This window comes from Pelodiscus sinensis, chromosome 18 (assembly GCF_052426305.1).
Source record: "Pelodiscus sinensis isolate ZL-2025 chromosome 18, ASM5242630v1, whole genome shotgun sequence".
Classification (NCBI taxonomy): Eukaryota; Metazoa; Chordata; order Testudines; family Trionychidae; genus Pelodiscus; species Pelodiscus sinensis.
In genome coordinates, this window is record NC_143069.1 from 7,450,632 (window position 1) to 7,473,385 (window position 22,754).

The following is a 22,754-nucleotide window of genomic DNA, read 5'->3' on the forward strand; positions in this document are numbered from 1 at the left end:
CCCGCGCACTGCAGCACAGCACCCCCTGCTGAGCCCCGTCCCGCCCACTGCAGCACAGCACCCCCTGCTGAGCCCCATCCTGCCCACTGCAGCACAGCGCCCCCTGCTGAGCCCTCTCCAACCCACTGCAGCACAGCGCCCCCTGCTGAGATCCATCCCGCCCACTGCAGTACAGCACCCCCTGCTGAGCACTGTCCTGCCTACTGCAGCACAGCACCCCTTGCTGAGCCCCGTCCCACCCCTTGCTGAGCCCCGTCCCACCCACTGCAGCCCCGTCCCACCCACTGCAGCCCCGTCCCACCCACTGCAGTACAGCGCCCCCTGCTCAGCCCCACTTCCCCATGCCCTGCCTCCACTCACTGCCCTCTAGGAAGTGACTGCGTCTGAGCCGACAGGGCAGGTCCTCGGCAGGGAATCGCTCCAGCAACCTGGGAGTGATACAGGCTCCCTCAGGACCCACTTGCCTGGAGGGGCCCAGCCAAGCCGCCCCACGCTCCCTCCCGCAATGGGCTGAGACTGGTCAGACTTCTGCACTGGTCCTTAGTGGCTCAGCTCCAGCGAGACAGGTGGGCCCCACAGGTGGTCAGATGCAGAGACTGCTCCGAGCCGGCATCCCACCAGCAGGCAGAGAGAAGCTGGCGGGCGAGGCTGGGAGACAGAGAGGAGCCCTCAGCTGACCAGCAGGCAGGCTGAGAGTATGTGGTGGGTGGCCGGGGAGAGGAGCCAGTGGGCTGACAGGGCTTCAGGGCACAGTGCAAGCAGAGCAGGACGGAGGCCCTTCTGGGCGTGGGCTCAGCTCCACGGTGCCATTGTAAACCTGGCTCTGCCCCCCCACTCTCCTTGCTCCCACGAGGGAATAAATGTGTGAACCCCCCACCCCCCACTCCAGGACAGGCCTAGCCTCATATCTCCTTGATGCCGGGAGAGTCACCACTGGGGGCTCCTCTTCGGCCAGTTCGACATTACCTAGCCCAGCTGCAAACCCTCGTGCTGGCCACCCGGAGCCCTGTGAGTGTGTGTGAGCTGGGCACGGCACGGCCAGGGAGCCGCACGCCTGGTGCAGGGCGAGTTGCCAGAGCGCTGCCTGCTCCGGGCTTTGGCACAGGCTCGGGGGGTGAGAGCAAACACGTCTGCACAGCCCCACGCCCTGGCAGCGACACGCCTCAGCTCGGGGGCAACGCTCATCTTAGGCCTTGTCCACAGTGGGGAGCTCTCGGTTCTCGTCACCTAGCTCAGCTGCTCCCTGGGCTGGGGCAAGACAATATCAGCTTGAGGTCTTGGTAGCTGAACCCAGCGTCCCCCCCTCCCCCCCCCCGCCAGCTCTCGGTTCCAGCGGCGGCTCTCTTGGAACAGACCAGTGGATGATGAAGCGCGTTTACCAACGAAAGCTGCTCCGCAGCCGGCGATCACACAGGCGCCAAACGCCTCCATGGTCCACTGAGAGCCCCAAGGGTGGGCATAGACCCACAGCCCCCAGAGAGCATCAGGGGCTAGCAGGGACTGGGCCACTGGGCCCTCGCTCCGCAAGGAAGCCGTGTTCTCTGGGATTTGCCGAGATAGTGACATGGAAACAGGTCTTGGGTATAAGCTCAGGTGTGATTGTGCTCTAGGTACATGGGGTGCCCCCCAGGGTGAGGCCGATGCAGTGATGCCCCTGCCCTGGGCAGACAAGGGCTGTGTCGACCCTACACGTGCAGGACTGTGCCGCTGGAGTGTTGTAATACAGACCCTGCAGCAATGGAAGGGGCTTTGCTGTCACTGTAGTTAATCCCCCCTCCAAGCGATGCTATCCAGGTCAATGGGAGAATGTTTCTGTTCACCTTCTGCTGGCTACACCAGGACATAGGTCGGCCTCACCACGTCCCCAGCGCTCTGGATTTTTCACACACACCGATGCAATATAGCTGGGTTGACCGAAGTTTTAGGTGGGCATAGACCCACAGCCTTCAGCTGGAGTCAGGGTGTCCTCACGGCCATCAGCCTGGCTTTAACGGCATCGGCTGGTCCTCGCCCCCTCAGCCAAACCCGGGCACCTGATCCTCGTCCCCTCAGCCAAACCTGGGTGCCTGTCCCGAGTCCACCAGCCCTCCGTGGGTCGTTTCTACTGAGTCCCTGCAAACCTGTTCCAGGAACTGCCCCTCCTACCCCATGTGTCCCAGAGCCAGCTGTTCCAAGAGGAGTTTGTTTGCTCAGCATGTTCCCAGAACACGGATTTCACAATCCAGTGATATAAATAAGGCCACAGCGCTGGGCACGAGGGTCACTTCCCCTCTGTGGTCTCCATTGCACACGCCCATTGGGGCAGTGCCAGGGGGTGCAGAGGGAGGGGTCTCAGCAATGAGAGGCCTGTCACACACCCTGCCCCCTTGGGTGCCTGCCCCATCTCCCCCACCTCCCAGCCTGTGACCGTCACACCGAGCTCAGCCTGCCTCTCTCGCTAGGGCCATCGCCTGCACTAGTGCCTGGCTACGCTGCCCCGCAACCTCTGCTGTGGGGCATGGGGTTTCCTGGGCACTGCCTGCTCCCAGCTGGACGCCCCCGTGGCAGGAGTTCAGCTGCCTGCTCTGGAGCTGGGTACACAAGGATCCCCATCCTCCTGGCCTGGCTGTGGGGTGAGTGGCCTTTTCCCTTTGCTCTGGCTTTGAGTAGCCCCGTGGGCAACCTGCTCTCCTCCATCCCCACCCATCAGGCACAGCATAGCTGTGTCCTGGGAGCCGGGACTCCTGGGTGCATTGCTGCTGGGGCCAGGAGAGTGGGGGCGATGGTTTGGGGAGGGTCTTACCAGGGTTTATCTAGCTGCATGTACGATTTTACAGCACAATAAGTTTAGCTTTTGTTTAACGTCTGTCAGTGACTCCTGGAGGTGTTTCCCAGCCCCCCTGGGCTGGTTTCTTTGGGAACACGGGGCATCGGGCTGGGAGGACACGTCATACAATCCCCGTCACACGCTTACCAAGCGCCATCTTCACGCGCGTGAGGCTGTTCTCCCCTCCCCCGTTAGGAGGCTGGTCCCGACCCCCCTTCTCATTTCCAGCCTAACGTGATTCCTGGCTAGTTTATCCCCAGTAGCTCTTGTGCCAACACTGTCCTTTGGCTTCACTGGTTCCTCTCCCTCCCCGGGGTTCCCTGATGGGGTCCTACAGAGCAGTCAGCTCCCCGCTCAGCCTGCGCTGTGCCAGCCAAACCCACCCTGCTGTGCTTGGTGCTGTGCACCACACGGCCAGGGAGAGCTTTTGCCCTTCTGTGCTCACAACCAGCCATGACACGTGCTGTCCCCAGACACAGCCCTTCTCCGGCTCTGGCCATCACTGGGGGACAAGGACACGTTACCATCCCAAATCGCAGCTCCCTCTCAGCCCCCACTGGCATTTCCAGAGGGCTGGCCAGCCGCTCTGTGGGCCCACACAGACCCGCCGGCCCCGTCGCTGGGGCTGAAAGCAGAGCTCGTCGCTGAGAACGTTTGCAGATGACACAACCGGGGAGTGTAAATACGAAACGGGACAGGTCACGGATTCAGTGCAAGCTGGGCACTTTGTAAACTGGTGCAAGCAAACAATCTGTGTTTTAACAGAGATACGAGCAACTGTGCACAGCTAGGAACCAAGCCCACGGGGCTGACGAGCGGCCCGCAGCCCCCTTGGCCTAGGAGTCTCTGGCTCTGAACCTTTCCCTCGGCCCGCGGGCTGGGCAGGGTCTGCGGAGCCCAGAGACTCTCGCAAGGCTGCAGAAAAGAGGCAGCACAGTGAGAGTGGGGCCCGCGGATGTAGCCAGGAATAGTGGGGGGATGGGCCAGGCTTGGTGAGGGGCGTGGGTCATGGGGTGCTGAGGAGAGCGGGTGAGGGTTGGTGAGGGGGCATATGTCAGTGAATGGGGGCGAGGCAGTGGGGCAGGAGGGCCCGGGCCAGTCAGGAGGTGGGGTGAGGAGAGGTGAGGGGAGGGGTTCAGTGAGGAGGGTGGCGAAAGGGTTCGTGGGGGGTGAGCCAGGATCAGTGAGGCGTGTGTAGCGAGGGTTAGTGAGAGGTGTGAGGTAAAGGTCAGCGATGCGGAGGGGGAGCCAGGGTCAGTGGGGGTGGGCCGAGGGTTGGTGAGGGGCCAGGGTCCCACTGTGATATAGCAACAGGCCCAGCTGGACAGGGCCCTGCAGAGGGAGCGAACCCAACAGCAGAGACGGGGTTGCCAGGGGCTGGAGGATCAGGGCCGTGCTGTGTGGGAGCAGGAGACAGGCAGAGACCCCGCAAGGGGGAGCAAGTGGGCAGCAGGGCGGGCTGAGCTGTCCCAGAAACATCCCCCCACACGCTGCCTTGAGACCCGCCTTGCAGGGAGCTGTGACTGCCCCGGCCTTGGGGGCGTCCAGCAGCCCCTGAGCCAGGCAGATGACTGCAACTGGCTCTGCAGAGGTTTGCCTGGTCCTGTCCTGGGGAAGGGCCCTGTGTTAGCCGTGTACGGCCTGGACAAAGGCAGCCCCACCTCACAGCAGGCCGGAGCTCAGAGGAGGAAGGGTTTTTCTTTTCTCGATTTCTTTCCTTTTCCATTGACTCTTGGCTACAGGGGCTGAGCACCCACTGACTGGTGAGTACTCGGCTGGGGCAGTCACCAGGCATTCATCAGCGTGGGCAGTCACCAGCATTCACCTTCCAAACCAGGCTCTGTTGGGGGGGAGATGTGAGGCTAGTGCAAAAAGAGAAAAGAGGCGGGAGGCTGCTGAGATAATTGGTATGGAGAGAGCAGGTGAGTGAGGGGAAGGGACACAGGAGATAAGTGAGTGTTACTGAGATCAGCTCTCCACTGTGCCCCCTCCCAACAGAGGTGGGAAAGCATCAAGGGAAGCCATAACCCAGTGGATGAAATATCACCTCAGCACACCCCCTTCTGGGGTGAGCAACCACAGCACCGAATTTCAGCATCCCAGAGAAGAGAGTGTGACTGCTGAAGGTGTGTTGGTTTGTATAGAACCGCAGAGACGCAGGACTGGAAGGGACCTTGGGAGAGCATCTCGTCCAGTTCTCTGCACACATGGCAGGACTAGGTATTATCGAAACCTTTCCTGACAAGCGTTTCTCTAACCCACTCTAAAAAGTCTTCAGTGAGGGAGATTCCTCAACCACGCTAGCTCCCTAGGCAATTTATTCCTGTGTTGAATTGAATTTCATCCTATTTACTTCAGACCGTTACTCCCGTTAGCCCAGATCATTTTGACTTTTAATCTTGTCCTCCAAAGCACAAAGCACTGCAACATGTACATTCAGAGTCAATCATTCAGTATGTTTCCCATGCAGGTATCAGCTAGAGTGCGACGATTGCTTTAGCATGTTTTCAAATCTTTCAGCTGCTTAGTGCACCCTTAAACTTGCTCACAAATTCTCACCCCTTGCCAGGCTGTTCCAGGCAGAGAGAAATCTGTTGTGTTTGTGTTGGCGTTTTGTGTGTGCTCTTCTTTACATGTCAGATGTGGATAAAAGCACAACCCCAGATAGCCCCGCCCATGTTACTGATTGGAAAGCTGTCCAGTAGCCAGGCAGGAGCGCTGCAGCTCACAGACGCCGACATGTGGACAGCAGCTGGGGAGGGGGTGCTGTGTGGTGAGGGGACAAGGTGATCTGGAAGCCCCTTTGCCATAGTCTACAGTGTTCAGGTTCGGCCTTCGGGATGCAGGAGCAGCTGTGAGGTCCCTCAAGAGGGAGGATAGCTGGTAACAGGGCAGTAGCCCAATCCCAGAGTGTTCTCGGGGCCCCGTAGGCAAGGCCCTGCTGGTGTAGCCTCTCTAGGTAAATTGGGGCAAGAAATCTCCTGGAGTTACTAGTGTCCCTCCGCTTCCCCAGCCTGCTTCTCTGTGTAGCGGATAGTGAGGGGTGGGCTGCTTCCTGTCCCCCCAAGATAACTTAGGGTGGGGTAGGGTCCCATTTTGCAATACCTCGCCCCTAGTGCCATTACAGTATGTCAGTGTAGCCCAGGGGTGTCCAGCCTAAACCTGAGAAGGAGCCAGAATGTACCAGCGCCCATTGCCAAAGAGCTACAGTTCTATGTCACCAGCCCTGATCAGCTCCCCAAACACCTCTCACCACATCCCGCCCACTGGCAGCCCCACCGGTCAGCGCCTCCTTCTCCTTTTCCTCCTGCCCACTGGGATCCGCTCTCGCTCAGTGGGAGACACTGGAGGGGAGAAGCGTGGGTGTGACAGGCTCAGTCGGAAGTGGCAGGATCCTGGGGGGAAAGGGCCTAGGGCAGAGCTGGGGTTGAACAGCGAGCACCCTCCGGCTCAGTGGAAAGTTGGCACCTGTAGCTCCAGCCCTGGATTTGGTACCTATGCAAGGAGCCTCATATTAACTTCTGAAAAGCCGCATGTGGCTCTGGAGGTTTAACTTTTTTATCTTATTTGGCATCTTCGTGTCTGGTTCCTTTCCTTTGGAGAGCAATTCTTTTCCAAAGTTGGACTGGTTGATTTAGTTGGGTCGGTCCTGCTCTGGGCAGGGGGTTAGACTCAATGACTCCTGAGGTCTTGTCCAGCCCTAGGATTCTAGGATTCTGAATTGTCTTCCCATCAGGAGCTGTGCTGGACTGTTTTCAGCAGCTGCTATGGGTGTGGCTCTGTAACTGAGAAGAGCAAGGAATGGATCTTCCTGCTATCGGGTTTTCTTGGCTCCCTATACAGCTCCTTCAGCCTCTCCATTTGCTTGGGGTAATGTGGGGAGCTTGGGATAACAGTTTGTTCGGAATGACAAATGCTGCTGCAGTGAACTGTGGTCCATTGTCTGTCACTGGTTGCTCTGGAATACCAAGTGAGCAAAAATGCACTTCAGTGTCTTGATAACACCGCAATGTGCCTTTCAATTACATTGTCTCTATACACCCGGAAAAATAATCCATGGTGACCAGGTAATGAAGGACTCTGAATTTCCCTAAATCTGCAGCTAGTCTCTTCAAGGTCTCTCTGGTGGGAACGTTTGTGCGCTATATAGTTCAGTATTGTCTCTTATGTTGAGTTGTACTGGATCCCCTTTCAAAAGCCCAGGGTCCTAAGAACATAAGAATGGCCATACTAGAGCAGAGCAATGCTCCTTCTAGCCCTGTATCCATTCTGTTTTCCATTGGAGTCAATGCCAGGTGCTTCAGAGGGAATGAACAGATCAGGCAATCATCAAGTGATCCATCCCCTGTTATCCACTCCCAGCTTCTGGCAAAAAGAGTCTAGGGACACTTCAGAGCATGGTGTTACATCCCTTCCCATCCTAGCTCATAGACCCGTCCTCTATGAATTTCTCTAGTTCTTTTTTGAACCCTGTTATAGTTTTGGTCTTTACAATATCACCTAGTAAGGAGTTCCATAGGCTAAGACTAGAGCTTTGCATTGAGAGTGAATGTGATCAAAGAACCACAGACAACCAGCGACCTTCTGAGCTGCAGTGTGGCAGCCAAGATGGGCCTGGTGAGAAAGGCAGAAGAACTTGCTGGAAGATTTTTTGATATAACACTTATTTCTGTGGTGAACTCGCACAGGCAGGTCAGATAAGTCCAGGGCTAGTTACAGCTGTTTTAGGTGACTTCTACTCTGGGAGGGACTGGAGGGCTACATCTAGGCTGCAGCACTTTTCCGGGATACCGGCGTATCCCGGAAATCAATGCCATGTCCAAGGAGCGTCTGCTTTTTCAGAAAAAAATTCAAAAAAGCAGACGTGCTCTTTTGCCATCCCTGTAAACCTCGTTTTACGCGGAAGAGGGATGTGTCAAAAGAGGACTTTTTTTCCAAAATATGGCACCATGTAGACATGCCAAATTTTGGAAAAGCCTCTTTTAACAGTAAAGCGGAAAAAGATACACAATTTGCGTACTGCAAATGGTGTTTCTTTTTCCGATTTATCTTTGCAGTGTAGACCTAGCAAAGTGTAGATTTTAAGTCCCATCTGAAATGCCAGAGACATCAGCTCTGGAGTCAATTTTATAGAGAATTGTCTTGCCATTAGCATTCAGTTTCATTCTCCAGACATGCTCTCTGTGATCACAGGTGACGGATCCCACAAACAATGGCTCTTGGTTGTTTGCGATGAGTCAGATCCCTACCTGCTCTGGTGCTGTACACAGCTGCAAAATGCCCATAATTCATGTAAATATTATACCATGTGCCTCTGGCTGGACAGGCTGAATTTTTCCCTTCTGCATATAGGCTGGGATTTGTCCCTCTTAATCTGAGTGGTCTCTCTCCTGGTCTCAGGGGGGGTCTTACCCCAATACGTTCTAACACACAAGTGTCTGTTTATGGCTTCTGTCATGGTCATGAGGGATGACCAGCAGCCTGGGAACTAAGGAGTTAACTATGTCCCTATACCTAGCCAGGTAGCATTCAGCCAATAGAAATGCAGGTAGGGATTTCAAACTGAGACAAAGGGATTTTGGGGGTTTCCCTCCTTTGTCTCTGGGCCGGTTTGCTCTAGAATACTGAGGGAGACAGAAGACATGTCTCTCTCCAAGAAAAAGACTCTTCAGAATGTGTCAGAAGGGTAAAGTTTAGATCAATCTGGGTATGTCTATGCTACAGCACTATTTCAAATTCACTTATTTCGAATTAGTTAATTCGAATTATGCTCATTCGAAATAACACATCTAGACAAAAAAACTAATTCGAAATAGAATTTTTCTAAATAGCACGTCCACACTGAGTGGACCCTGAATTGAAGGTAAGGCTGGCCGGAACCAGTGCCGGCAGGGCATCAGGGTCGGACTTAGTGTATGGGGCTGTTGCCTCAGGCTAGTCGAGGTCTGTGATTAAAGGGACCTGACTCCCATCCTGGACAGACAGTTCTCAGGTTTCTCCGCTTGCTGGTCCACCTCGCTAAGTGCTCTGCTTGCCCTCACTCGGGACACCACGGCACGCTGCAACATGGAACTAGACCTGCCCCCGGGGACTCTGCTGCGTCTCGTGGACACGTTGCTGGCAGCCTGGCTGCACTGTCTGCAGGCTGCCATCCGGGAGGACCATCGAGGGGATGTCAGGATTCAGGGGGCCCTGCGGAAGCGCTTCCACCCTGAGGAGCGCTAACAGTCTCCCCGGTCTGCCCCACCGGGGGCTTGTGCCCCACTCCTCCCTCTCATCCTTCCACTTACCCTTCCCTAGCCCCCCCTTCCTGATGTCAAATAAAAGACACGTATTTTCAAAAATAACAACTCCCTTTATTTAACACAACTGGGGAGGGGAAATGAAACTCTGGGGAGACGGAGGCGGGAGAGGGCAGGAAGAGGGTGGGAGAGGGGAGGGGGAAAACTGGGAGGAGGGAGCTGGAAGGAGGAAGAAGGGGAAGGAGAAGCTCAGGGCTCAGGGGTGGGGGTCTCGCCGGGCCAACCGCCTCCCAGCATGGCGGGGGAGGAGGCCTCGGCGTCCCCGGGGAGATGAGGAGGAGGGTGCAGAGGTTGAGGTGGGGGGGTGGACATTGAGGATGAGGGTGTGGAGGTTGAGGAGGAAGAGGTGGGAGGGGGGCAGGAGTGGGAGGAGGAACCGTAGCGGGGGGGGGCAGCAGGTGCAGGACCGGCGCGGAGCAGCATGCTCTGCAGCAGGGCCTGCAGGTTAGCGTTTATGGCTCGGTCCTCAGCCAGCTGCTCCCGGCGGAGCTGCAGGTCTTCCCGCGTCCAGGCCTCAATGGTGTGGTGCAGGGCTCTCAGGACCCCCAGGTGCTGGTCCCAGTACTCCTGCCAGGTGTGGGAGCGCCCTGCACAAGCAGCTGGTGCAGCTGTAGAGAAAGAAGAGAAGTGGTCAGTTCTCCCTGGGGACGCAGTGGACGATGCCCAGCCCGCCCCTGCGACGGGAGGGCACCCGTGCCCTGCACTGTCAGAACCGATGTGCTTGCACAGAGGCCATGGTCAGGATGTCTGGCTCTCCCCGGGATTGGGAGCTGCCCCAAGACTGCACCCATGCCCCTGTGCCGTGTATAGTGTGGCCGGGGCGGGGGGGGAGATGTCCCCTGCCTCTGTGTAGAAGGGGCCTGTGAAGGGAGAGCATCCTGCAGGGTCCCGCCCCGGGGTCGGGAACGTGTCAGGTCTCTTCACACACGCATGTGCCTATTGGGCCACGGCCCCTGGGTGGCAGGGCATGTGCTCGCATGTGCACAGGTGGCTGCGTGATCTGTGGGAGGCATGGCCCACGCGCGCGGTCCCTGGTCTCCCTCCCGCCTCCCCCCCCGGGCAGGGGACAGTGCTGGCACTTACCTGGTATGGCCTCCCTTGACGACCCTGCCGACTCCAGAGCCGGGACAGCTGGTGGTGGCCCCTCTGCTGTGCCCAGGTCGGGGCCCTCTGCTCCCAGGTCGCTGTCTCCCAGGCTGGCACAGACCGCCCCGCCCCCCAGGAGTCGGTCGAGGGCGGGGAAGTAGGGGCAGGTGGCAGCCCCTGCAGCGGCGCCCCTGGTGGCCCTGGCGTACGCCTGCCGCAGCTGTTTGACCTTCACGTGCACCTGCTCCGGGGTGCGCCTGTGGCCTTTCCTGGCCATGGCGGCCGCTATGCGCCTGTAGACGGCCGCGTTCCTCCGCCTAGAGCGGAGACCATGGAGGTTGGGGGGCTGCCCCCAAACCTCAATGAGGTCCATGACCTCCACACTAGTCCAGGAGGGTGCGCGCTGTCTAAGGCCCCTGGCTGGCTCCTGGGCAGGGGAGAGCTGGCTGCTCCAGGCTGCCATTGTGTGGCCACTGGCTGAGGGTCTGCGGCTGCTGGCAGGCCTGGCTCTCGCACGTGCCCAGTGGCAAGTCTACCCCTGTAAGGGCCCCAGGGCTGGGGAGGGGAGAGGAGTTTTCCTGGTTTGGCCCAGAGCGGCCACCAGGGCAAACTGGGAAGGGCTGGGCTCCAGCTAGTTCGAATTAAGTGGCTACACAGCCCTTAATTCCAACTACTGAATTCGAATTTGGCGTTACTCCTGGTAGAATGAGGTTTACCTAGTTCGAATTAAGCGCTCTGCTAGTTAGATTTAAATTCGAACTAGCGGTTTGTATGTGTAGCCGCTATTAAAGTTAATTCGAACTAACAGCTGTTAGTTTGAATTAACTTTGCAGTGTAGAAATACACTCTGTTAGGTTTTATTGTTTTCTGTTATGGGACTAGGGATCTGATGTCTGTACTATTCTAGAGCAAACTGGCCCAGAGACAAAGGAGAGAAACCCCCCAAATTCCTTTGTCTCAGTTTGAAATCCCTACCTGCATTTCTATTGGCTGAATGCTACCTGGCTAGGTATAGGGACACAGTTAACTCCTGAGTTCCCAGGCTGCTGGCCAGCCCTCATGACCATGACAGAAGACATAAACAGACACCTGTGCTGTTAGAAATGGGCTTTCATTTCTTTTGTAACAAAGGGTATGTCTACACTACAGCACTAATTCGAACTAACTTAATTCGAATTAGTTAATTCGAACAAAGCTAATTCGAACTAGTGCATCTAGACCTAAAAACTAGTTCGAATTAGCATTTTGCTAATTTGAACTAGCATGTCCACATTGAGTGGACCCTGAACCGAAGTTAAGGCTGGCCGGAAGCAGTGCCGGCAGGGCATCAGATTAGGACTTAGAGCGTGGAGCTGCTGTCTCAGGCTAGCCGAGGCCTGTGCTTAAAGGGACCTGACCCCCACCCCGGACAGACAGTTCTCAGGGGTTCCCCGCTCGCTTGTCTAATTCGATGAGGGACAGCAAAGGGACAGCAAAGCAGTCCTGGCTTGGAGTGCCCTGAATGTCCACACTCGGCACATTACAGCACTCGGCCATCGGCCCAGCTGCATTTGCCACAGGCTGCCATCCGGAGGGGGGATCAATCAAGGGGCTTCAGGAGAGCTTCCACCCCGAGGAGCCCACAGAGCCAGCCCAGTCCTCCCCATCGGGGGCTCGTACCCCATTCCTCCCTCACCTCCTTCCACTTACCCCTCCCTAGCCCCCCCTTCCTGATGTACAAAATAAAGGACACGTGTGTTCAAAAATAGAAACTCTCTTTATTGAACAAAACTCGGGGAGACTGGGAAAAGGAGGTGGGAGAGGGGAAGAGAGAGTGTGGGAGAGGGGAGGGCAACTAAAATGATCAGGGGTTTGGAACAGGTCCCATATGAAGAGAGTCTAAAGAGACTGAGACTTTTCAGCTTAGAAAAGAGGAGACTGAGGGGGGATAGGATAGAGGTCTATAAAAGCATGAGTGGTGTGGAGAGGATGCATAAAGAAAAGTTCTTCATTAGTTCCCATAATAGAAGGACTAGAGGACACCAAAAGAAAGGAATGGGTAGCAGGGTTCAAACTAATAACAGAAAGTTCTTCTTCACAAAGCAAATAGTCAACCTGTGGAACTCCTTGCTGCAGGAGGCTGTGAAGGCTAGAACTAGAACAGAGTTTAAAGAGAAGTAAGATAAAGTCATGGAGGTTGGGTCCATGGAGTGGTATTAGCCAGGGGGTAGAAATGGTGTCCCTGGCCTCTGTTTGTGGAAGGCTGGAGATGGATGGCACGAGACAAGTGGCTTGGTCATTGTTTCGGTCCATCCCCTCCAGGGTACCCAGTTTTGGCCGCTGTCGGCAGACAGGCTACTGGGCTAGATGAACCTTTGGTCTGACCCAGTACGGCCATTCTAAGCTCAGGGCTCAGGGTCGGGGGTCTCACTCGACCACCTTGATTTTCATGCAAACCTGCTCCTGGGTGGCAGCTATCTTGCCCTAGACGGCCACTTTCCTGTGCCTAGTGCAAAGGTCGTGGATGAGGTCCACGATGTCTGCACTAGACCAGGCAGGCGCCCGCCTCTTGTGGACCTGGGCAGGCTCCCGGGAGCCGCCAGCCTGGTCCCGGGAAGAGGGGGAGGGCTGGGTGGCAGCGGGTGGCTGGCTCGAGCCATGCCAGGTTCAGGGTCTGCTGGCTGGGTGCTAGCAGGCTTGCACCTGGCACGGGCACCGTAGCCAGCCTGTGCCCCTTTAAGGGGTCCGGGGCCAGGAGGGGGGCAGAAGAGTTTCCCTGGTGGTGCCCAGAGTGGTCACCAGGGAAAGCTGGGGAGGGCTAGCCTCCCACTAGTTCGAATTAAGTGGCTACACAGCCCTTAATTCGAACTAGTTAATTCGAACTAGGCATTAGTCCTCGTACAATGAGGTTTACCTAGTTCGAATTAAGCGCTCCGCTAGTTCGAATTAAGTTCGAACTAGCAGTTCGCGTGTGTAGTGCCTATCAAAGTTACTTCGAACTAACGTCTGTGAAGACATACCCTAAGTTTTGAGCCCATGGGTAAATTCCCCATGAGTTTATTCACTGGTGGCTCTTACCATCTAGCCAATCCAACTATGCTTGGAACAGGACTATTTTTTTGATAATAAAACTTCTTTATTTTTTTTATTAACCTGGTATTGGTTCAGTTCTGTGTCCTGGAAAATCTGTCTGTGGGATCTGCATGCCTCTGACTAGAACGCAGCAACCACAGACTGCAGTTTGTATTTTCTCTTTCTTTTTGGAGACAAAAGCTTTGGGTGCCCTGAGATTGGTTCAAGTGTCCACCTGTTTGAGGGTTCAAAAACACTTGATGGTGGCAGCGGATTTTTTTTCCTCCAAAATCTAGGTTTTTAGGATTTGGGGGACGGGGGAGTTTTATACCAAAGCCTGGAGAAATAAGGTTTTGGGGTACTTTCGCAGGCCCCCACTTCTGCATTTATCATGCAAGAGTGGGGCATCAGCCATGACAGCTTCTAGAGAGGCCACAGCAGTGAAGCTGCAGCAATGTAGTTGTGCCTCTGTAAGCTCTCTAATGTGACTCCTGTAACTCTTCTGCCAGGTAGCACCAACAGCAGCCAGGGCTGGGTTCAGTGTCTAGGGGTTCCTCTCCATCCATCTAACACAGAACTGGCTCAAGACCCCTCCCAGTAAGCTGGGAAATCCACACAACACCCCTCGGCGTCTCTGGAGGCAATACTTCCCCTCTCACAAGCACAGAGTCTGAGTGTAGGAAAGAAGCCTTTACTAAAAAGGATGGGAAGTAATGTGGCATTAATTTGGGAAAACACCACAGACAGAGTCCATAGGAAAACCCCACAGAGTTCATAACCAAAATCAGCTGGTTTTGGTAGGCTGGACAATGTCCTTTTCCTCTCGGGCTCTCAAGTCCAGCAATGTAAATGTCCCTTCACATGCCCAGCCCTTCTCTGCATCCCACTCAGCCGCTGCCCATGCTCAGAGGTGATCCGCAGAGTTCACCCCCCCTCCGATGTTGGGGGCAGACAGGTAGAAGGCATCTCACCCACCCTGCTGGTCACCCGCCATCCACCTGCTCACTGTTCTCTGGCACCGCTCTGCTGGCCATTCATCGCCGTTCGCTGCCACCTTTCTGCTGGCCGCTCCTCACGCCTCTCCAACGCCACCCTGCTCGCTGCTCGTTGCATCTTCTCCTGGCTAGTGCGGATTTGGCTCTGGGCCAAACCTAGTGATTTCAGCTCTCAGTGATTTCAGCTCTTGGCCCAAAGCACAGCCCAGCCCCCAGAGATTCCAGCATCCACTGGAGTACATGTACATACAAAAGAGATCCCTTATGGAGCCTTTCTTTAACTCTACCATTGAATCAGTGGGAGAAACAGACTGAACCAGTCTTACAGCTCACATCTGGAGGGAATGCAGCTTGCTGACTCCCATCCCAGCTTACTCTATAGGGCTCTGAAAGAGCAACTTCTGTCATAGAATCATAGAATCCCAAGGCTGGAAGAGACCTCAGGAGTCCTCAAGTCCAGCCCCCTGCCCAAAGCAGGACCAACCCCAGCTAAATCATCCCAGCCAGGACTTTGTCAAGTTGAGACTTAAAAACCTCTAGGGATGGAGATTCCACCCCCTCCCTAGGGAATCCATCCCAGTGCTTCACCACCCTCCCAGGCTACGTCTACACTGGCCCCAAATTCCAGAAAAGGGATGCAAATCAGGTAAGTCAGCATAGGGAAATCCGCGGGGGATTTAAATATCCCCCGCGGATTTAAATAAACATGTCCGCCGCTTTTTTTCCGGCTTGGGGAAAAGCCGGAAAAAAGTGTCTAGACTGGCATGATCCTCCAGAATAAAGCCCTTTTCCGGAGGATCTCTTATTCCTACCTTCAGCGCCAGTCTAGACGCTTTTTTCCAGCTTTTCCCCGAGCCGGAAAAAAAGCGGCGGACATGTTTATTTAAATCCGCGGGGGATATTTAAATCCCCTGCGGATTTCCCTATGCTGACTTATCTGCTTTGCATCCCTTTTCCGGAATTTGGGGCCAGTCTAGACGTAGCCCTAGATAAATAGTTTTTCCTAATATCCAACCTAGACCTCCCCCACTGTAACTTGAGACTTTTGCTCCTTGTTCTGCCATCCCTCACTACTGAGAACAGCCTCTCTCCATCCTCTTTGGAACCTCCCTTCAGGAAGTTGAAGGCTTCTATCAAATCCCCCTTCACTCTTCGCTTCTGCAGACTAAATAACCCAAATCCCTCAGTCTCTCCTCCTAGGTATGTGCTCCAGCTCCCTAATCATTTTGGTTGCCCTCCGCTGGACCTTCTCCAATGTGTCCACATCCTTTCTATAGTGGGGGGCCCAGAACTGGACTCAATACTTCAGATGAACTGTATTTACACTATATCTGTTGAATACCTACCAGGTCTAATCAAACTGAGTGAACATAACCACACGCAGGATTCCTTTTCCATTCCAACTGGCTGTAGTGGAAGCATTGATTTAGACCCTCCTTACACTACTCTAAGCTGATGGGAGAGAGCTCCCCGTCGGCTTAACTACCCTAGTCCTGTGAGAACAGGTAGCTATGTTGGGCCATGTCTACACTGAGGGTGTTAAGAAGCAGGTGTCTGGCTAATTGTGTAGAGTATTGAATTTTAGTCCTGTCCTTCAAAGCACAAAGCACTGTAATGCGTATATCCTTTCTGTAATAGGTAGCCCAGAATTAAGTCAAAAATCCTTACGTCAAAGGATTTAAAGACATGCTCTGCTGGCTTCCTATAGCCTACATCAGACCTGGGCAGAATCACCACATCTGGCCTGCCAAGCCACTGGATTTGGCCCGTGGAGGCTCCCCTGCTTGCCCCACAGCCCCACATGCTGTTCAGAAATGTGGCTGCTGGACCCCGTTTCTATTTCAAAACTGGAGGGGAGGAAGGAAAACTTCAGGAGCTGCTCCCGCCCCTAGCACAATCCCATTGGCCGGTTTCTGGTCAGAAATTGGCCAATAGGAGCTGCCTGTTTGAATAACAGGCAGCCATGAAGAACCATGCCTCCTCTCCTTGGCTCAGTTATTCACACAAGCGCATGGCCAGGCAGGCAGGTAGGAAGGCTGGCTGGCTGGCTGGGAAACATTTTAAGCTCTGCAAGACTTAACTCTACAGGCAGGCAGGCTGGTTTGGCTGCTGGCTGCTAAGTTTCCTGGACAGAACCTGCCTCTTGGCCCCCAGCTCTTCCCTTCCCCAACCCTCTGCACCCCAATCAACGTACCCAAACCCTCTGCCCCCCCTCTTACATCCATACCCCCTACCAGATCTGGCACTCCAATCTCCTGCCCCAGATCACAATCCCCTCCTGCTCTGGGTCACATCCCAAACCCCTGCACTCCAGTCCCCTACCCTAGGTCACAAACTGCCTCCTTCATCCAAACTCCCTCCCAGACTCCATTCTCCCTCCTGTACCCCAGCCCTTTACCCCAAGCTCCCTTCTGCACCCAACCTCCATCCCAGACCCTGCATCTCCTCCATTAATATCATGGAAGAGTGCAGCCCTCAACCACTTTCCAAAATCTTGGACCGGCTCCCCCAACAAATATTATTGCCCACCCCCGGCCTACATTAAAGAAGATTCCTGCATCTCTCCAGTTTCTTTGTGCAGCTTGGCAGCAATGTGAAATCTTCTGCAATCTTATTTCCATTCTGGCCATGGTGAAGTTTGTCAAAGCTGAAGTTCTCTGAGGCACTGAAGAGTGGCATGGGGACAAGCTCCTGTAACCTCTGTAGCTTTGTCCCTTCTGTTTCTGTGCATAGTTTACTCCAGACCCCATGCTGTGTCCTTCTGTAGCAGACATGGCGGTCACCTAGGGCACCAAGTCAAATGGGGTGACAAATGGTGGCGCAATATCATTGAGGGGTTTGGAGGTGGGGGCGCTGATTGCATGGGGCGCCTGGGGCGCCAGTTGCTGGCAACTAGTCTAGGGCCGCCCCTGGTCACAGAGCTTACTTTTACACACCACGACCCTTTAAGGCTCTTCCAGGCCTGGCTGAGGATAGATTTACATAAGGTATTTTACACATTGTCACCTAGTGGCTGGGCCGAATAACACTTTTGGGTTCCACTACAGGGCGTGTGGGGCTGTCGCACTCCAGGGCAGGGGGACGCTAGCCCCAGCCAGGCCTGAGGGGAGCAGGGCGTGTGGGGCTGTCACACTCCAGGGCAGGGGGTCGCTAGCCCCAGCCAGGCCTGAGGGGAGCAGGGTGTGTGGGGCTGTCGCACTCCAGGGCAGGGGGTCGCTAGCCCCAGCCAGGCCTGAGGGGAGCAGGGTGTGTGGGGCTGTCACACTCCAGGGCAGGGGGACGCTAGCCCCAGCCAGGCCTGAGGGGAGCAGGGTGTGTGGGGCTGTCGCACTCCAGGGCAGGGGGACACTAGCCCCAGCCAGGCCTGAGGGGAGCAGGGCGTGTGGGGCTGTCGCACTCCAGGGCAGGGGGTCGCTAGCCCCAGCCAGGCCTGAGGGGAGCAGGGTGTATGGGACTGTCACACTCCAGGGCAGGGGGACACTAGCCCCAGCCAGGCCTGAGGGGAGCAGGGTGTGTGGGGCTGTCACACTCCAGGGCAGGGGGACGCTAGCCCCAGCCAGGCCTGAGGTGAGCAGGGTGTGTGGGGCTGTCACACTCCAGGGCAGGGGGTCGCTAGCCCCAGCCAGGCCTGAGGGGAGCAGGGCGTGTGGGGCTGTCGCACTCCAGGGCAGGGGGTCACTAGCCCCAGCCAGGCCTGAGGGGAGCAGGGTGTGTGGGGCTGTCGCACTCCAGGGCAGGGGGTCACTAGCCCCAGCCAGGCCCGAGGGGAGCAGGGCGTGTGGGGCTGTCGCACTCCAGGGCAGGGGGTCGCTAGCCCCAGCCAGGCCTGAGGAGAGCAGGGCGTGTGGGGCTGTCGCACTCCAGGGCAGGGGGACACTAGCCCCAGCCAGGCCTGAGGGGAGCAGGGTGTGTGGGGCTGTCGCACTCCAGAGCAGGGGGTCACTAGCCCCAGCCAGGCCTGAGGGGAGCAGGGCGTGTGGGGCTGTCGCACTCCAGGGCAGGGGGTCGCTAGCCCCAGGCAGGCCTGAGGGGAGCAGGGCGTGTGGGCCCCTCAGCGATGTAGGCCGTGTGAAATCAGGCGGCTTGGCCTGGAAGGCCTGGTGCTGTGTCACTGGCTCAGTCGCCGCTCACCAGGTCTTGCCATCTGCCAGCTGCTTCGGGCTCGTCTGCACTTGGAACATTGCAGCGGCCCTGTGGCAGCTCGGCAGCAGCAGCGCTTCCGTGTAGATGCTACCGACGCCGGCAGGAGGGGCTCCCCCATGGGTGCAGGCAAACCACTGCCCGGGCGGGGGCCAAGTCACTGAAATACAGCAAGTGAGCGGCTGAAGCCTTTCCTCCCGCGCATCACGAGATGGCAGGGGAGCGCTCGCTCAGGCAGCCTTTGCACATCCCCACAATGTCCAGCCACAGAGACTCACCTCAGCTCTTTGCTTTCTTTCAGCTTCCATGACCGGATTCCCTGTGGCAGGTAGGTACGAACACAGGCAGAGGGTGCAGGATCAGTCCGTGTGTTTCTTATAAATCAGAGTGATGAAGGGCAGAGTTATGGTTATTTATTCGTGTTCAAATTCTGCCCCTGACAGGGCATTCTGGCTGTCGGGCCCCAGTGGAAATGTGCAGGCTACCCAGGGTCCTGAGGGCTCCTTTGTACCCAGCAAGACCAATTGATGTTTGGGCTCTGGCAGCTCCTGGCTGTGCTGTGTCAGTCCAGGGTGACCCTAGATTTACCCGGGGGTAAGATCTGCCCCAACAGATTTAGCTTTCGTGATTGTTAGAGCCATTCCAGCTCAGCCCGACTGTGGTTAGCACGTGGCCCTGCCCTGGGCCAGTGGAGGTGCTGTGTGCTGACAGCTGGGGGCTGGGTGTCGCACCAGCTGGGGCCTGTGATTGCTGGGGGTGGGATACCGGGACCCAGGCTGCTGGCACCTTCAGCACCAGGGCAATGCTCAGGATGGACACTGCGGAATTCAGTGGAGCCCAGACAGGGGCTTTGGGGGAACTCTACAGCCCTGTCGTGCTGGGCATCAGGGCGCAGATGGGGAGAGAGCCCAGACAAGGGCGAAGGGCAGTTCAGTCTCCTGACCATTTAGTCCCTCGCCCCTCGCCTGGGAGCCGCTCAGACTGAGGCTGGGCCGGGCGGCACACACCTGCCCGGGCACAAGGGAAATTCTCCCCAGCCGCTCATTTCACACACTGGGCACCAGAGAGCTGCACTGGCTGCCACTGCCAGGCACTGCCAGCTTGGAACCAGGGCCCCAGCTGTGAAAGCCCAGTGCCTGCTCCCACCACGCCAGCCACTGCCCTGCCTGAGCTGGGGCCAGTCGAGGACTGGGTCTCCTTCCCCCAACCTACTGCATCAGCTCATCCCCCTCGCACAGACTGAGGGACCAGCGTCCCCTAGGAGGAAAACCCCTGTGTCCCATTCTCTGCCCCACCAGTCAGCCCTTCCCCCAGGCTGGGGCTGGATCAGGGCTGGTGACCTCCTGAGGGGAAGCCCAAGTGTCCTATTCTCACCCCCCGAGCCAGCCAGTCCGCTACACTGGGGCTGAATGGGATCCAGAGCAAACGGCAGGAGAAAAGCCCCTTGTTCCTTCCCTCTACCTAGCCCTGAGTGTCTGTCCCTTTGGGTGTTGCAGACTCAGGCAGTCCAGAAGTAGCTCAGCTCCGGCTGTCGAACGGCTCAAGTCGCTGCGCTGGGAGAGTCGAGGTGCTGCACGACCAGCAGTGGGGAACCGTGTGTGATGACGGCTGGGATTTAACCGAGGCCAGAGTCGTGTGCCGGCAGCTGGGCTGCGGGACGGCGCTAGCAGCCCCACACGGGTCTCGCTTTGGACATGGAACTGGCCGTATCTGGCTGGACGAGGTCAACTGCACCGGGACGGAAGTTGCCCTCTCTGAATGCAGGGCTAAGCCTTGGGGAGAGCACAACTGTAACCATGTGGAAGACGCCAGCGTGGAGTGCTCAGGTGAGCCCTGTCTCCCATCTCACGGCGGGTGCTGCAGGGAGCAGATTCAGAAGGTTTCAGCCCAGTCTCTGCTTCCCCGTCTGAATTCCCGTGAACCAGCGCAGCACTGAGGGCATGTGCTGAAGGGAACACTTCTCCCAGCCTCTCCCCCTGAGTAAATGCAATGCAAATTGGGCTAATGCAATTTCAGGCTAGTTTCATGGGGGGTCCTCTGGGTGCCAAACTCATCCCTATTGGTAGGATGGTGATGGGAGGCGTTCTTAGAGGGGTCGTATGACAGCCTTTCTTCTAGTCATGTGTCTATCTCGACCTCGGCAGTACTACCTCCAGGGGAGGGACTTCTTATGGCAGGGGGCGTGGCTAATGGGGCTCAGGGGTGTGACTAACAGCAGTCAGGGGCGTGGCCAATGTGTCCCTAAATTTGGTTCAGAAAACATGGTCACTGTACCTAGAATGGAACTAGGGCAGGGGTGCACAATAATTTTTTACCGGGGGCCACTTCAGAAATTTTTGCAGTCACCCCAGGCCACTCTGGAAGGGGCGGGACCTCAAGCAGAAGGGGCGGGGCCAGATACTTCCCTTCTTCCCCACTCACAGATCATGATTGGTCTGTGGGTGGGGGAGCATGTGAAGTCTTTGCCCCTCCAGAGGTTCCCCCTAGGTGCCCTTGCCCCTGGTGGTGGGAGGAGACTTTGTGCACTCTCCCTTCTGCCCCCAGACCAATCAGGGCTTGGGAACAGGGGAGCACGCGAAGTCTCCCGCCCTGCCAGGAGCACATGGCACTTCTAAGTACCACATGCTCCTTGCAGGCCAGGGGCAGGGTGGAGGAAACTTTGCACACTTTCCCCCACCCCCAGGCACTGATTGGCCTGGGGGTGGGGGAGCAGTAGGGCCTCTGCGGGCTGGATCAACCTGCTTTGTGGGCCAGATCCGGCCCAGGGAGGCCCTTTTGCCCACACCTGAGCTAGGGGGTGTCAGCTGCAGAGTGAGAGGGCATGGGGCATAGTGAGAGGCCCTCCCCCTCTCTGATCACTCTGACTCTCCCCGTCCTTTCCTGGCTCCCAGCTGTAGGACTTGGTGTCAAACAAAAATTAGTGAGGCATTTGATACAGTCTCTCATGACCTTCTTATCAATAAACCAGGGCAATACAACTTAGATGGGGCCACTATAGGGTGGGTGCGGCACTGGCTGGATAACCATTCTCACAGAGTAGTTATCAATGGTTCACAGTCATGCTGGAAGGACATAACAAGCGGAGTTCTGCAGGGGTCTGTTTTGGAACCGGTTCTATTCAATATCTTCAGCAACCATTTAGATATTGGCATAGAGAGGACGCTTATAAAGTTTGCAGATGGACCAAGCTGGGAGGGGTTGCAAGTGCTTTGGAGGAAGGGACAGAATTCAAACTGATCTGGGCAAACTGGAGAAATGGTCTGAGGTAAATAGGATGAAGTTTAATAAGGACAAATGCAAAGTGCTCCGCTTAGGGAGGAACAATCAGTCTCACACATACAGAACGGGAAGCGACAGTCTAGGAAGGAGTCCTGCAGAAAGGGATTTAGGGGTCATTGTGGACCGCAAGCTAAATAGGAGTCAACAGTGTGACACTGGAGTGATTGATAAACCGGCTAATATATACCCCTGCTGGCTCTCCACCCCCTCGATTCCTTCTTACCGTTCGCGAGCATCGGTCGTTGGAACGTGTTTTGCTCGTGCTCTGCAATCGCCTCTGAGCAGTTCATCTTAGTAGTTTAGTCTGACCTTAAAGTTTTTCACAATTTATTGTTTTGTCTAGCAGTTGATAGTTAAGTGCGGTATTTAGTGCACAGTTTTAGGCACGGGGCTTCCTTCGGGTCCTCAGCGTGACCAGTGGGGCATGCCGAGTCCCCAAGGCTTAAAGGGACCCCCACAGAGCCTGCCTCAAGTGCCGCAGAAAATTTAATCTGTCTGAGGCCTGTAAAATCTGCAAAGGCTTCAAACTGGTCTCTAAATGAGAGAGGGAGTCCCGTCTCAAGATCATCCTAATGGAGGCGGCACTGCGTCCGGAACCAGCGTCCGACCCGGCACTGGCTACCCAAAGCGCACTGGCTTCGGTGCAGGAGGCACCTAGTCACTGGTGTGCCTCTCCGGCACTGCACAGGCCTTGACACTGCTCTCAGTCCCCAGTGCTGCAGAATTGGAGGAGACCTAGCCGGGGCAGGTCTCCTGCAAGGCATGTGCCCTCCGTGCACCCCCAGGCGGGACATGTGGCACCGACGAGCTCAGCACCCAGACCATTGTGGTCGGGTCCACACTGCTCCCGCTCGTGCAGAGATCCCAGTCCACCGAGGGAAGCCTGAAGCATGGCACGCCCCGCAATGGGGGTCGCTGACTGCCACTATTTCTGCACCTGGTTGACATCTGAGTACTCAACCAATTCAGAGGCAGAATTGATTTGGTCTTCGCAGGGCTTTGGATCGAGGTCATGGCTCCGCTCCTACTCCTGCCACTGGTCCCGGCACCGCAGTACATGAGCGCACCCCGCCCAGCAGCAGCACCAGCCTTGGC

General features: G+C 56.3%; 1 protein-coding gene across 1 annotated transcript in view; it reads left to right on the forward strand.

Annotated features, from left to right (window-relative positions):
- Positions 1-2,256: 2,256 nt before the first annotated feature.
- LOC102457460 (scavenger receptor cysteine-rich domain-containing protein DMBT1-like) overlaps positions 2,257-22,754 on the forward strand; it is a 71,333-nt gene continuing 50,835 nt past the window's right edge. The window contains exons 1-3 of the mRNA XM_075914358.2: positions 2,257-2,612; positions 18,682-18,708; positions 19,877-20,206. Coding sequence (XP_075770473.2) covers positions 2,498-2,612; positions 18,682-18,708; positions 19,877-20,206 — 472 coding nt within the window. The 5' untranslated portion in view covers positions 2,257-2,497. The remainder of the gene's footprint in view (positions 2,613-18,681; positions 18,709-19,876; positions 20,207-22,754) is intronic.